Genomic DNA, 14,551 nt, shown 5'->3' on the forward strand with positions numbered 1-14,551 from the left:
CCTGCTCCCTTCGCATGAAAATCAGTCTACAGGCTTTAATATGCAACCTAGGAAGTCCGGGAAGGGCTCATTTTTTAAGTTGCGTTACAAGCCATTCACACATTGGCAAAAAAAGGCTAATATTACATGAACAATTTTACATATTGCACCTTTAATTAAGTACTTGTTGGGGCCATTGTTTATGTATATGTATAATAACTTTTTTCATGTAAAATTATTCATGAAAAATAAAACAGAAGAGTATTTCACCAGTTATTACCATGACAGTTAATCATCAGCATCCCCAGTTACAGAATTCAATAAAACATTGACATTTTTGGATTTTTTGTTGTTCCTATAAAGCTGAAGTATTTAAATAAAAAATAAACAATGTTTTTAAAACAGCTTTCTGAATACGCCCCTCATCTGCCGTTGAGCAAATGAACAAAAAGTCCCGCCCCCAACTAACACCATTGGTTGAGTAATGTTGGTCTAAACAGGTCGCTCAAAACAAACACAGGAATTTTTATAGTGCCACAGAGACACAGTATTTACAGTTTTTGAGAAAATTAACTTTTATATTTTTACTTATAGTTGTTTATGCATATTAAGCTGGGATAGAAGGAAGTATTTTAACCCTGAAAAAGTTACATACTTCAGCTTTAATATAAAATTTGTCCAAATGTGTGCAATTGTATGCTGGGAGCTTTTGCGAGGTATTCAAAAATTCACGCTTGTTTTACCAAACAGACTTTTTTCTTAGACTGTTCAAAGAACAGACGTGATGAAGACTGAAGCTGAAGGCAATTGTAGAATGGATTGATAGCATTCAGTATTATACTCAGCAGCTATTACACTTAAGTACAGACATCCTCGGGATACATTGAAAATAATGAAAAGAGTACGAGATCGAAAGAGAATGAGAAATGCATAGAGGCAAAAACATGAAACAGCTAAGAGAAGTAAAAGAAGAACAAAGGATGGATACTGAGAGAGACTTGGTTTGGAAAATAAACAAATAAACAATAGCGCTCTTTTAGAGTGTTTTGAAAGAAAGACTTGCTTTGAGTACTGGAGGATGGCTTTTTTGCAGACGAGCACATGAAGAGCTTCTTGAGGCGTGCTGTAACTCCACGCCTGCTACCGTTCTGAGAGCAAGTGTTACCTAGGAGATACAGCGTGAGTGTCACTATGGTAACCAGGCTTGACGGGAGCATCCAGTGGTTGACATGCTGGTGTGAGTGCATGAAGCAGGGGAGGAAGGGATGTGGAGTTTCATGCAAGAGGTTTAGATGTGTGCAGATCCAGAATCAGTTTTAAGTTTTGGATCAATGTAAATTCTATTAGAATCCTGAAGGATCGTATTGGATCGTAACAGCACACAGGGAACATGGGTGAGTATAAGCTCAACACATAGACCTACAGCTTTAAGTGCAACATTGGACAATACAATACTAATAATAATGTAAAAAGAAAGATAATCATTTACTTTCTAAATTGGGATATAGCATAGACATACCACAGAATTGTTCTTATATAAAGCTTATAAGGTAACACTTTACAATAAGGTTCCATTCGTTAACATTAGTTAATGCATTAGGTATTATGAACAAACAATGAACACTATATACTTTTTACAGCATTTATTATTCTTAGTTAATGTTAGTTAATAAAAATGTAATTGTTCATTGTTAGTTCATGTTAGTTCATAGTGGATTAACTTTGTCCTATCTAATGTTAACAAATTAAACTTTATTGTAAAGGGTTACTACTAATAATAGTAACTATTGATGATATTACTCTGGCATCACACCACATGCAACCATGCTTCCGGATTCTTTTGAGCAGCAGATTTCAATGGTGGGTGCAGGCAGTGCTGCAGATTTAATAGTCTTATAAGCAATATATAATGTAATAAAGTTTTTTAATGTTAATACAAGTTAATTACAAATTGATATCTATGGTACAGTTCTGAACTATCTGCAAAACAAGTTTTAACTTGGTTTAATATGCCTGTATGATTATGTCGGACATGTAACAGGTTGATGATTACACTCTTTGCACGCTTAACACACTTCTAAAGGCTGAGAAATGTGGCATATAAAAATGAAAACTACCATGAGACATGCTAAATTTATCTTTACTGCTTAAGTTATTGGTCCACATAGAGTAAATAATATTATTTCACTTTGATTTCATCATATTCAATATTCAAAATTCAAAAACAGATGGTTTACTTATTGCAGTCAAAATAAATGTAAAGGCATAATTTAAGAAATATTACATTATTTTTATTCACATATCCTTTCAGAAACAGTATATAGCCTGTGCGAAGCGCTGGTGGAGATGGGGTCCTGTTCGTATCATTAGATCAAACATGGTATAAGAACATATTTGGCCTCATATCTGTCACAGGGTTGCACTTTTGAAATTAAAAAGCAGCCATTTGCGATCGGAGTGTGTGCGATTGAGAAAAGTTCAAATCTAACAACAGCAGCTGTGCAGCAAATGGGTCTTATTAATGCAGATGCAATAACAATGAAGGTGATCCGTGAAATATCATACATTTTGGCAAATCACGAACTTGCCCTGATCCACTGATCCTGATGGAAATTTAGAAAATCCCAAATCATTACTACAATAATTTTTAGGAAAAGGGGTGTTTCTACCCCACAAACAGCACTTTTTGGGCATTTTCAGCTCAATAGCAAAGAACCCAGCTTCCAAAAGAACCCGGAAGTGCTGGCAGAGCCGAGCGTTTGTTTGTAAACAGTAACTTCATCTACAGTATATACTAACCAGACTGATATCATGAAATTTAAGTGACAATGGCCACATTTTTGCAAACAAAAGTTATGTGCTTCAATATACATTTGGCTGCAGTTTCTCAGGGAAATGTCCAGCGGGGGCGCCAAAAGCGAGTGAAATTATGTTGTAATCAGATGGACACTTTCGTTTCACTTTCAGTTCAAGCCTCCTTAGCTGGGCTCGAGGCTTGATTTTCAGAGACCAAAATCCAACACTCTTTCAGGCAAGCTACCGTGCAAGCTAATCACATTGGAATAAGTGTGTAAATGTAGGTGGGTCTGTAATACAAGCATTAAAATTTTAATTTTTTCAAATTATGCATTAAAGTGTTTTGATATAATAACATAGCAGGGTGTGAGTAATAGAGTGACAAGTCATAAACAGCCATAGTACCCGTGATATGTGTGAAAGTGAATAAAGCGCACAGTTGTTGTAGCACCTCTAGTGATAAATTAACCAGGAATCTGCAGCAAAATGTAGAAGCAGCACATAAAACTCAGTTTGCAAAAATGTAGTTATAGTAACATTCATCCTATGAGACTAGGTTGCAGCTAACACTAGAAAACAAAAAACAAAAACATAATTTCATTATTAATTAATTGAATGGATGAGGATGTTCCCAAAAGGTGGTTTTGGCCCCGTTTCCACCTGGTATTAAGACGCTTTTTTGGTGATCCGATCACATGTTGTCATCCCTAAATACAGGTCTAAATGGGGTCTAAAACGTTTTGTGATCAGATCACAGAAACCACATATGAATGTGGTCAAAAACGCATGTGTCCACATCGCATTTTAGGTGTAAACAGTAATCCATCCGGAATGCGTCCCGGCCGTAGTGAAGCACCACCCATCACCTGTCAATCAACTGCTGTGTTAAAACAAGAGTTTAAACTTTGCCATTTATGAGTGACTTTAAATGAAAATAACCATTCGATCAGAAAATTAAAAAATGCAGATACATACACAATCACGAGAGCTTCACGGATCTTCTTTAGTGTGTCTGATAGCAACACAGATGAAGCACGAACACCTGAAGCTCCTTTAATACAGGTAATCAACTAAAATAATGAATAATTCTGCTTGACGTGCTTAGAGTAAATTATTTCAACCGCATCTGGGAGAAACAATGCTGTGTTTTTTTTTATTTTATTTTTGTATTTAGCTTTCTTTATCTTTTCTGACTTTGTTGTGCTATAATATCATGCCGTAACACACTGACATAGTGATTGATGTATGTCATCATGAAACAGAGACCCTCCCCTACAAATTTGAACACAAGTCGTCACAGGAGACGCATTTAAACGATCAGGTGTAAACAGCGATATGTCTCACCTAACCACATGCGATCGGATCTCCCGAGACGCATCGTAATACGAGGTGGAAACGGGGCCTTTGTCGGATTTTGTTAGTTTTGAGGACAATTCCCCTTGGATGGTCCACACAATGCAGGCAGTTTCGGGTTTTACTATCCTTATGAGGACACTTAGTCCCTACAATGTAGGCAAAACCTGATCCACACGCACTGAACCGTCACAACCATTAATTCAAAATATATTGTTCAGTATGATAAAGATGTATAAAACAACTGAATTTAAAAAGCATCTCAAGGTCTTACAATTTATTAGTAATGAAGTATTTTTGCATTAGGGTCATTCATTCTGGACAAGGCTTATTACATTGAATGTATCTGGAGTAAAATCTAACACTTCAAGACCCATTATGGACTAAATATGCAGTTGTTTAACTATAGATAATGAGTGTGGCCTTCCCTTCATAACATGCTTAGGTAGAGATATTACATTTCCTGTAGGGAACTGCTGGGGTTATCTCTAGGGCTGCACATGAGGTCACCACGAAGGCTATACTCTCTGTGCTTAATCTGTATGGTAACAATGTGATAGTTTGAACAGTGGTTTAGGCTACATTGTCTGTGATGTGTAATCAACAGAGCAGCCAGGAAATCAAATCTAAATAAACAACATGGTTACATTGTACCTTCTACCTTTGATATTAGCTGCACTTTTTGAAATATAGAAATCCTCACTATCCCATCCTTGAGCATATATTTTAATTCTCATAGAAGGCTTCAAACAGTTAGGTGACTATCATTAGGCTTATCCTTTAGCATTGTTAAAACATTAGTCACAAAATCTCATGAAATAACAAAAGAAAGGGAGACCTGGAGCAATTGCAATTTTTCACTTTGGGAGAATTTTTTAACATTAATTTTAAGTTTCAACAGTTGGTTGTCATGTTTCAAGTTCTCAAAAGATCTTGATCTCAAAAGAGTGATGAAGATCATATTCTCATGAAATGACCTCTTTATGGAAGCCAAGAACTGCACTGTGAAAAAAATTTTTTTAGGTGTCTTAGTGCTTGGTGAAGATTTTCTCTTCGGAGCTGAGCAGTTGTATTCAGTGCACTGAATTCAATTCCCTCCAAAGACGCACCTCAAAACTGCTGGATTTACAGCGCATTTCAGCAGCTTTTCCCCCTCTGCACCCATGGAGTGCAGAGAACGCCCCTGGGCGCTTCGGTAGAGCGAAAATAAGAGAGTATATTCTAAAAGAGTATATTTTCATTCACAAAAAGAGCGACACACACGGAATGTCTTTTTAAAGATACCTTCCCATTTATATGTTATTCCTGGTTGCGGTCGTTATCTCCCTGCTTCTGACAGCCAAGATCACTGTCTCACGTGTCTGGGCACTGCCCACGCAGAGACATCGTTCGTGGATAAGTCATGTCCTCATTACGAGAACATGACCATGGCAACGTTGCAGTCACAGCTTGATTTCGTAAGAAAGCAAGCCACCTCAGCGGCTCCCCGCACCGGTCCTTCTACCTACGGGTTTGAGGCCGCGTCGGTTAGCACTGGGGGCGATTTGGGGACATCAGTGGGACCACCTCCGCCGGGTATCCCCCCATGGACCTCCCATTCCCCAGCACGGTCGCTTGCCCCGATTGGGCACTCGCACGAGACCGCTGGCTCATCTCAGCGCGAGTTCGACTTCTCGATCGGAGCTTGGGAAGACGATGAGTTATCGAGCGCAGCATCAGAGAGCAGGCTCGTCCAGTCTGACGCAGAGGCTTCGGCTGGGCTTCCTCCTTCTGGAATGGTCGGCCAGTCTCAGAACCCTCCGCTCTCCCCTGAACCCTCGCGCTTGACGATTGGTTCCTAGGCTCAGGGCGCCGCCCATGGCCAAGCCCCGCCCCGGTCCCTTTCTTTCCGGAAGTGCATGAGGAGCTGACAAGATCGTGGGAGGCACCTTTTACTGCCCAGTCCCGGTCTTTCAGCTCCCCCGCTCTCACTACTCTCAGTGGTGGAGCAGCCAGGGGGTATTCAGTATTCCCCAGGTGGATAAGGCTCTCATGGTACACTTATGTCCGCAGAGTGCCGCCAATTGGCACGGGCGCCCAAAGCTCCCGTCCAGGGCCTGTAGGTTTACGTCGTCCCTGACAACTGTGGCCTGTGGTGCCGCTGGACAAGCCGCCTCTGCCTTGCACGCCATGGCTCTTCTGCAAGTACACAAAGCCAAGGAGCTAAAAGAACTGCACAAGGGTAGTTCTGACCCGGGATTGATGCAGGAACTGCGCTCGGCGACTGAGCTCACTCTCCAGGTGATGAAGGTCACAGCGCAGGTGACGTCCACCCTTGTGGTCCAGGAGCACCACCTTTGGCTCAACTTGGTCGAGATGGGAGAGGCGGACAAGGCACGGTTCCTTGATGCCCCCATTTCCCATGTTGGCCTGTTTGGCAACGCTGGCGAGGACTTTGCCCAGCAGTTCTGGGCAGTGAAGAAGCAGACGGAGGTCTTACAACATATCCTCCCCCGGCGCGGCTTAAGACCCTGTACCCTGTCTGCTCGTCGCCAAGGGTGTCCTCCTGCAGCAACAACACCGGCTCCGCCGCAGCCTGCACCCATGGCCCGGCTCCGGCGTGCCGCTAAGAACCCGAGGAAGGCCTGAGACGGGCAACACAGGGGTGAGGACACCCACTTCTCTGGAGCTGGTTGGCAGATGACTCCATACCCCGGTGGAGGGCCGGGAGGAGAATCTTTTGTCACCGCATGCCCAGGAGGCTGCGGCACCCAAAAGCCTGACAAAAGAATGGTTTCCCCATCTCCTGTGTCACATGTCCGGTGCGCACGACCGTTGCCACGACCACCGTCCACCGTCCCATTTTGCCAGCTGTGGCACAAACATGCCCACACGGGATTGGTTCTGGTGGACTATGGGGACGAGATTCCTCCTCCCCCCTCCTCGGCTAATCTTATGGTGGGCAGCACCAATCTTATGTCCCTGGACTCAGCATGGCCACGGGGCTCGAGTCCCCTCGATGTGGCACCTCGAGCTCCACCCTGCCGTGAGGCCCCACCTGCCGGTACGTCCGACGTGATACTTCCCTTGGTCCCCCTCGCCCGGAGATTGGCCGCGTGGCTCACGCTTTCCAACCCCTCGTGATGGCTGACCCGGACCGTCCGACTCGGCTATGTGATTCAGTTTGGTGAAGGGAGAGAACGCCGCTACTTTGCGTGCGGAGATCGCTACCCTTCTGCACAAGGGCGCGATAGAGCCTGTTCCTCCAGCCGAGATGAAGAAAGGGTTCTACAGCCCTTACTTCATCGTACTGAAGAAAGGCGGTGGGTTGCGACTAATCCTGGACCTGCGAATACTGAACCGGGCTTTGAACAGGCTCCCGTCCAAGATTCTGACACAAAAACACATTCTAACGAGGGTCGAGCATCAAGATTGGTTCACGGCAGTAGACCTGAAGGACACGTACTTCCACGTCTCGGTCTTACCTCGACACAGACCCTTCCTGCGGTTTGCCTTCCAGGCATACCAGAACAAGGTCCTCCCCTTTGGCCTGTCCTTGTCCCCTCGCGTCTTCACGAAGGTCGCAGAGGCAGCCCTTGCCCCGCTAAGGGAAGTGGGCGTCCGCATCCTCAACTCTCGACGACTGCCTAATCCTAGCTCACTCTCGAGAGTTGCTGTGCGCACACAGGGACCTCGTGCTCCGGCACCTCAGCCAACTGGGGCTTCGGGTCAACTGGGAAAAAGAGCAAGCTCTGCCTGGTTCAGAGCATCTCTTTTCTCGGTTTGGAGTTGGACTCGGTCTCAATTACAGCATGTCTCATGAATGAGCACGCTCAGTCAGTGCTGAACTGTCTGATGGCGTTCAGACGGAGGACAGCGGTTCCACTGAAACCTTTTCAGAGCCTCCTGGGGCATATGGCATCCTCAGCGGCAGCCACAGCGCTCTGGTTGATGCATATGAGACCGCTTCAGCACTGGCTTCAGACTCGAGTCCTGAGATGGGCATGGCACTGCGGGACACATCGCGTGGCCATCACGCTGATCTGTCGCAGCCTCTTCAGTCCTTGGACCTACCTTGCATTTCTATGGGCAGGGGTTCCCCTAGAGCAGGTCTCCAGATGCATCGTGGTAACAAAAGACACCTCCAAGACGGGCTAGGGTGCCGTATGCAATGGGCACACAGCTGCCGGCTCCTGGACTGGCCCATGTCTGTGTTGGCACATCAACTACCTAGAGTTGTTGGCAGTACTGCTCGCCCTGCGGAAGTTCTGGCCGTTGATCCAGGGCAAGCACGTGCTGGTCCAGACGGACAACACAGCAACAGTAGCATACATCAACTGTCAAGGCGGCCCTGACCGAGGCACCCCTCTGTATAGATGCGCTGTCACACAGCTGGCCCCCTGGACTATGCAAATATGCATTTCCCCCAGTGAGCCTACTTGCACAGACCCTGTGCAAGGTCAGGGAGGACGAGGAGCAGGTCGTCCTAGTCGCAACCTACTGGCCCACCCAGATGTGGTTCTCGGATCTCACGCTCCTCACGACAGCCCCCCCTGGCGAATTCCCCTGAGGAAGGACCTTCTTTCTCAGGGACGGGGCACAATCTGGCACCCAAGACCAGACCTCTGGAATCTCCACGTCTGGCCCCTGGTGGGACACGGAAGACCTAAATGGCCTACCACCCGCGGTGGTAGACATGATCACTCAGGCAAGGGCGCCCTCTACGAGGTGCCTGTATGCCTTGAAGTGCCGTCTGCTAAGTGGTGTTCTTCCTGATGCGAAGACCCCCAGAGATGTGCAGTCGGATCGGTGCTTTCCTTCCTGCAGGAGAGGCTGGAGGGGCGGCTGTCCCCCTCCACCCTGAAGGTGTATGTAGCCACTATTTTGGCTCAACACGATGCAGTAGATGGTAAGTATTTGGGGAAGCACGACTTGATCATCAAGTTCCTGAGAGGCGCTAGGAGGTTGAATCCCTCCAGACAGCGCCTCGTCCCCTCGTGGGACCTCTCTGTAGTCCTTCGGGGTCTGCAGGGAGCTCCCTTTGAGCCCCTGGAGTGAGATGAGCTTACCCCACCGGGCTATGTGCCCAAGGTTCCCACGACCCCTTTTAGGGATCAGGCGGTGAACCTGCAAGTGCTGCCCCAGGAGGAGGCAGACCCAGCATTGGCATTGCTGTGTCCGGTGAGAGCTTTACGCATCTATTTGGATCGCACGCAGAGCTTTAGAAGCTCCGAGCAGCTCTTTGTCTGCTTTGGTGGACAGCGGAAAGGAAGCACTGTCTCCAAACAGAGGATCAACCACTGGGTTATTGACACCATCGTGATGGCATATCAAGCTCAGGACGTGCCACCCCCTGCGGGGTTACGAGCCCACTCTACCAGGAGTGTGGCGGCCTCCTGGGCTCTGGCCAGTGGCGCCTCTTTGGCAGACATCTGCAGAGCAGCGGGCTGGGCAACACCCAACACCTTTGTGAGGTTCTACAATCTCCGGGTTGAGCTGGTCTCATCCCGTGTATTGGCAGGCACGAGCAGGTAAGTTCCGGGACAGCTGGCCAGATGTACTGCTTGCGCATAGAGCCTTTCCCCTCCCTTGAGGCGAAGACGTGTGCTCTTGACTCCCAGTCATGTTCACAGACTGTGATCCCTGGATGACTTTTCTCCTTAGCCCTCTGGCAGTTGAGTTTGCGGAGAAACCAGTACGTGCGCTAATGAGACCATGTACTGAGGTAGGTGCTCCACATGTGCTGGTTCCCTGAAGCGACCGCATGTGATATCTTATCTCTCAAAATCATTTCCCTGTTGGCAAACTGTGTCTTTCTTGGGCAGAGGCCCCTCTGCCCCCGGTCACCATGCTCTGTAGAAACTCCTCCCCCTTCGGGTAGGACCTACCATGGGACCTCTCCACATGACATCCGACAAGACTCGGTAAGACCATGTGACGTATTCCACTCAAAATAGCCCCCCCCTCTTTTTGGGTGGAGTGTGGTCTCCGCATTGTCTTCCCCTTGGGAGGGACACCCCTCGACGCAGACACTTATGGCTCCCAGTCTTTTAACAAATTCCATTCTTTTTGGGGAGAAAAGAGTGGGAAAGAGGCCTCGGCTGGGCTAGCCTGTCCCTATCATTGGGCAGTCCACTTGTTCCTGAAGGACCGTTCGATGCTCATAAGAGCATTGGGGGAGGTTACGTGATGGCCTGCGGTCTGCCCGTCACACACCACCAGTTCACATAACACAGTTCAAATAGTTGTGGCATTTTGTATAGGGACCCCTAGTGTCACTACATCGACACAACGTCGAGTGAGTGACAGATAGGGAATGTCCTGGTTACTTTCATAACCTCCGTTCCCTGATGGAGGGAATGAGACGTTCTGTCCATCTTGCCACAATGCTGAACTTCCCGCTGAAATGGCCGGGACCTGGTCTCGGCTCCTCAGCACAAAACCTGAATGATTGGTTGCATACCAGCTCCTTTTAAACCAGTATGTCCGGGGGAGTGGCATGCAAATTCCCCTCGCCAATTCTCATTGGCCTTTTTTCAAAAAAGCAGAGGTGTTTGGGGCTCCCAAGAGTGACCCCTAGTGTCACTACATCGACACAATGTCTCGTTCCCTCCATCAGGGAACGGAGGTTACGAAAGTAACCAGGACGTTTCATATAGTACGGCATTTGTTGTCAAGTATGACAACAGGAGTTATTTCTGATTGTTTGATGAACTCACCTCTGAGAATATTGATGCTACTTTTGAAATTGCAGTTGTTTTTTTATTGTCGGCCTTTGCAAACATGCACATATACATTGTTACTGAGCCTCACTGTTGCCTGAAGAAAATTAGAGGAAGCATTAAAAGCTTTATGTCTCCTAAATATTTCATGTATTAGAGGACTGTCTAACATTATATTATATATTATACATCTTTATTAAGATTCTTGTTATTGTATTGTATTATATTATAACTATAAATCTATAAATCAACAGATAAAAAAAAATCCACAGATATTCTGTCAACTTGTAATTATAAGATTTTATGCTTACTGATAGTTGTTCCAGGTGGCCAAGGTTGGTACCACATGCTAATTGTTAGCTAGCAAAAAAAAAAAAAAACAAAAAAAAAAAAAAAAAAAAAAAAAAATCTCATGTGTTGCATATTGAGGAGAAATTTGTTTTTTTAGAAAGAAAGAAAAAATTTGAGAAACTAATTAAAAGAGAAAACAAATTGAGAAAGAAACAAATATTTCAAAGTGAAAAATATTTTTTTAGAGAGAAAAAAAAATCAGAGAGAAAAATACATTTTCAGAGAGAAAAACATTTTAGAAAATAAAATAAAAATTTAATCTAGTGAATTTTTTTTCCACAGTGCAGTTCAGGGCTTCCATACTACATACCCCTTTAAATAATTTCACAGGTCTCATTCATAAGGTCATCATGGGATTTCTTCATTGAATATATAAATATTGTAACACTTGGGACATTTGCCCTAAAGGCCACTAAAGGTCACTAGGTTAAGTTTAAGACTTTTAGTTTGAAGTTCTGTGTATTCCTTGACTGATCATGTGATATCCTGTTTCCCTCATGTTAATGTGTCTTGTTCTCATTGGTTTATTGTCTTGTTAACTTGTTATCAGTTCTGTTTTGTTACTGGTTCCTGTTTAGTAGTCTTGTTATCTTGTTATTAGTTAAGTCTTGTCATTGGTTGTCTTTGTCATGTGTTTCCTTTGTCTGTGTATATATTGCCCTCATGTTCTTTCTGTCTTTGTCAGTTGTTAAACCTGTGTGGATATTTGGTTTGTTCTTCTGCTTTGTTCCGTGTGTTTAGTTTTCTGCGTTTTATGAATAGAAGCCTGCGCTTAGATCCTCCTCGTTCCTACAGATATGACAAATGCATAGGTTTACATGGGACAAAGGTTGAACTATCAAACATGCCATGCAGATGGAACCCCCCCCCCCCCCCCCCCCCACTATATCCTGTAGTTGAAACACTTTATACACGTTGGTTAGAAAGCATCAATGTAAATGTAATAGAAAGTATTAAAAGTTTTGCACCTGTCTGTGAAAAAAAACTTTATTTTTATTAAATATTTCATGCCTGAAATCATTTCATCAATGCATGAGCAAGGCGAGTTGGTCATGATGCATTTTTGCCATTCTCAGGAAAATTTCTGCTGAGATCAACAGAACTCAGGTGACAGTGAGTTAATATATCCATCAAACAGGAAATTCATATCTATCCAGCATATCATACTTTTAAGCATTTCACATATAAAGTCAGATGATATGAGTCTCTTGGGTGCAACATGGTTCAGCACATAATTACCATGGCGACACACCAATGAGCCTTGAAACATGTTTGTTGTCAAATTAAAGTAATAATTTTTGATTTTGGGTGAACTCTCTCATCATTTGCTCACCCCCATACCATCCCAGATGTGTATGACATTTTTCTTCTGAACACAAAGATTTTTAAAAGAATATCTAAGCTCTGTAGTTACTTACAATGCAAGTGAATGGTGACAAAGTTTTGAAAGTGAAAGTAGAGCTTTATAGTAAAAAAAGGGGTTAAATATTGATCCGTTTCTCACCTACACTTATATTGCTTCTGAACCACTTCAGAATGGAATCTCCAAAGTCTTATGGATTACTTTTATGTGGCCTTTATGTGATTTTTAAGCTTCAAATGCCTGGTCACCTTTCTTTTGCATTTCAAGGACCAACAGAGCTGAGATATTCTTTTTAAAATCTTCGTTTGTGTTCCACGACAGAAAGTCATACAGGTTTGAAACAACGTGAGGGTGAATAAATGGCAACAGAATGTAAATTTTCGATGTTGAACAAAATCTTTAATACAAATTTAGATTTTTTTAAATATCAAACCAGTTTTATGTATTGTAAAAGCATACAACTGCAATACACATGACATATGCCAATATGCTGCAGTTGAGCACACAGTTCCCAACTGAATTAAGCATTGCACTGGTTTCTAATATTGGGCTTGCACTTCCGCCTGCCATATGGTATAGTACAGGAATTTTACACCATTGGTTAAATTCAGAGCACTGAAGACTGGTTTTTGGCAGGGTTGTGCAGCCACAAAACTAACTCTGCACTGCTTCAAGCTCCTGGTGATGCAGTTGACAAATTTCTGCCTTTTATTTATGGCATCTGGAAAGACCAAGTTAAGGACTAAATGTTTAAATTGCTAAGGCAAGCATCACTATTACTTCTATTGCTCATGCAGTAACAGGGTTAGGGACAGAGATGTCCATTAGTCTCTGACACAGAGTCCAAGTGAAGTCAATTATTTTAAGCCCAATCCTATTCATTTTTATGTTCTTAAATTATTTTTAAATGAAATTGAATGTCTCTATTTTTCTTTCTCTGTAAAGCACTTTGAATTTCCATTTTGTATGGAATGTACTATATCAATAAACTTGCCTCAAGTCTGACTCAAGTCTTCGTCTTTTGTCATAAGTTCAAGACAAGTTTTAAATCTCTTCTGTTAACATTTTTCTGTAAGCTGCAGGTTAGTTTTATAAACCATGTTGCAGGTCAATTTCATACAGTATGTAAATCGAAATATATTATTTCTTGGGATTTCCAAGAAAAAAAGTATGCAAATGACCGCACATTTTTACAAAAAAAAAAGCAACAGAGAGTGCATGAGAGACTCCCGTGTATCTAAACAGTTTTGCAATATTCAGAGAAAGTATTTCTTATACAAGACAAAGAATTTTGTTGTTCACATCTCTCTAAAGTCAAGTCTCAAGTAAATTTTTTCAGTCTCAGCCTTAAGTTTACATATCTGGTTAATCTAAAACTTCTGCACCCAACTCATCCAGCACTATTTGTGCTACCGATATAAATGATACCTCAAATCATGCGGATATAATAGAGACTTAATAGACCCATGTGCTAAAAAAATCTACAGCTTTGAACAGAATAGGCTACTATATTAATTTGCTAAAAATATGGCATACTTATGTGGTTCAGTATATTATGAAGCCTGGAAAGTTTCATTGTTTCAACATTCTTCTCAGAGTCCAGTATTTTACAACACATTTTATGACTTCCTATTGCCTGCTGGCACCCATCACATTTCTCAGTGTTTCTCCATTTATAATGTATATGCACTTCAACCCCGGACAAGTAAGGTTATACTGTATGAGCTTGGACACTTTAGAGTTTACTAGTCACAACTCCTCAGAGACCCAATACTTCAAGCCCTAACTATTTCACAGTCTGCTCTTAGACATGAACACCTGCTTGTGGTGTCAACAATGCCGTTTCAGAAACAAAGGGAAAAAAGTCATTGCCCAAAAAGACCACAAGTCAAGAACAAGCACAGTTCCTAGATTTACAGAAGAAACGCACCCAAGACACTATTTAGATCCATTTTATTTTGGATATTAACAATGCCAAAGGGTTCGAGGCAATTCAAGCTCCTATGCC

General features: G+C 43.4%; 1 protein-coding gene across 9 annotated transcripts in view; it reads right to left on the reverse strand.

The window, feature by feature from the left end:
* The window catches only part of kcnip4a (potassium voltage-gated channel interacting protein 4a), a 299,944-nt gene that overhangs the window by 36,772 nt on the left and 248,621 nt on the right, over nucleotides 1-14,551 (reverse strand). For 2 of the 9 annotated variants that reach the window (XM_051715581.1, XM_051715573.1), the window contains exon 2: nucleotides 1,043-1,144. The exons of the other annotated variants lie outside the window; for them this stretch is intronic. In XM_051715581.1, the coding sequence (XP_051571541.1) occupies nucleotides 1,043-1,144 (102 nt within the window). The remainder of the gene's footprint in view (nucleotides 1-1,042; nucleotides 1,145-14,551) is intronic. 9 annotated transcript variants of the gene reach the window in all.

This window comes from Myxocyprinus asiaticus, chromosome 2 (genome assembly GCF_019703515.2).
Source record: "Myxocyprinus asiaticus isolate MX2 ecotype Aquarium Trade chromosome 2, UBuf_Myxa_2, whole genome shotgun sequence".
Classification (NCBI taxonomy): Eukaryota; Metazoa; Chordata; class Actinopteri; order Cypriniformes; family Catostomidae; genus Myxocyprinus; species Myxocyprinus asiaticus.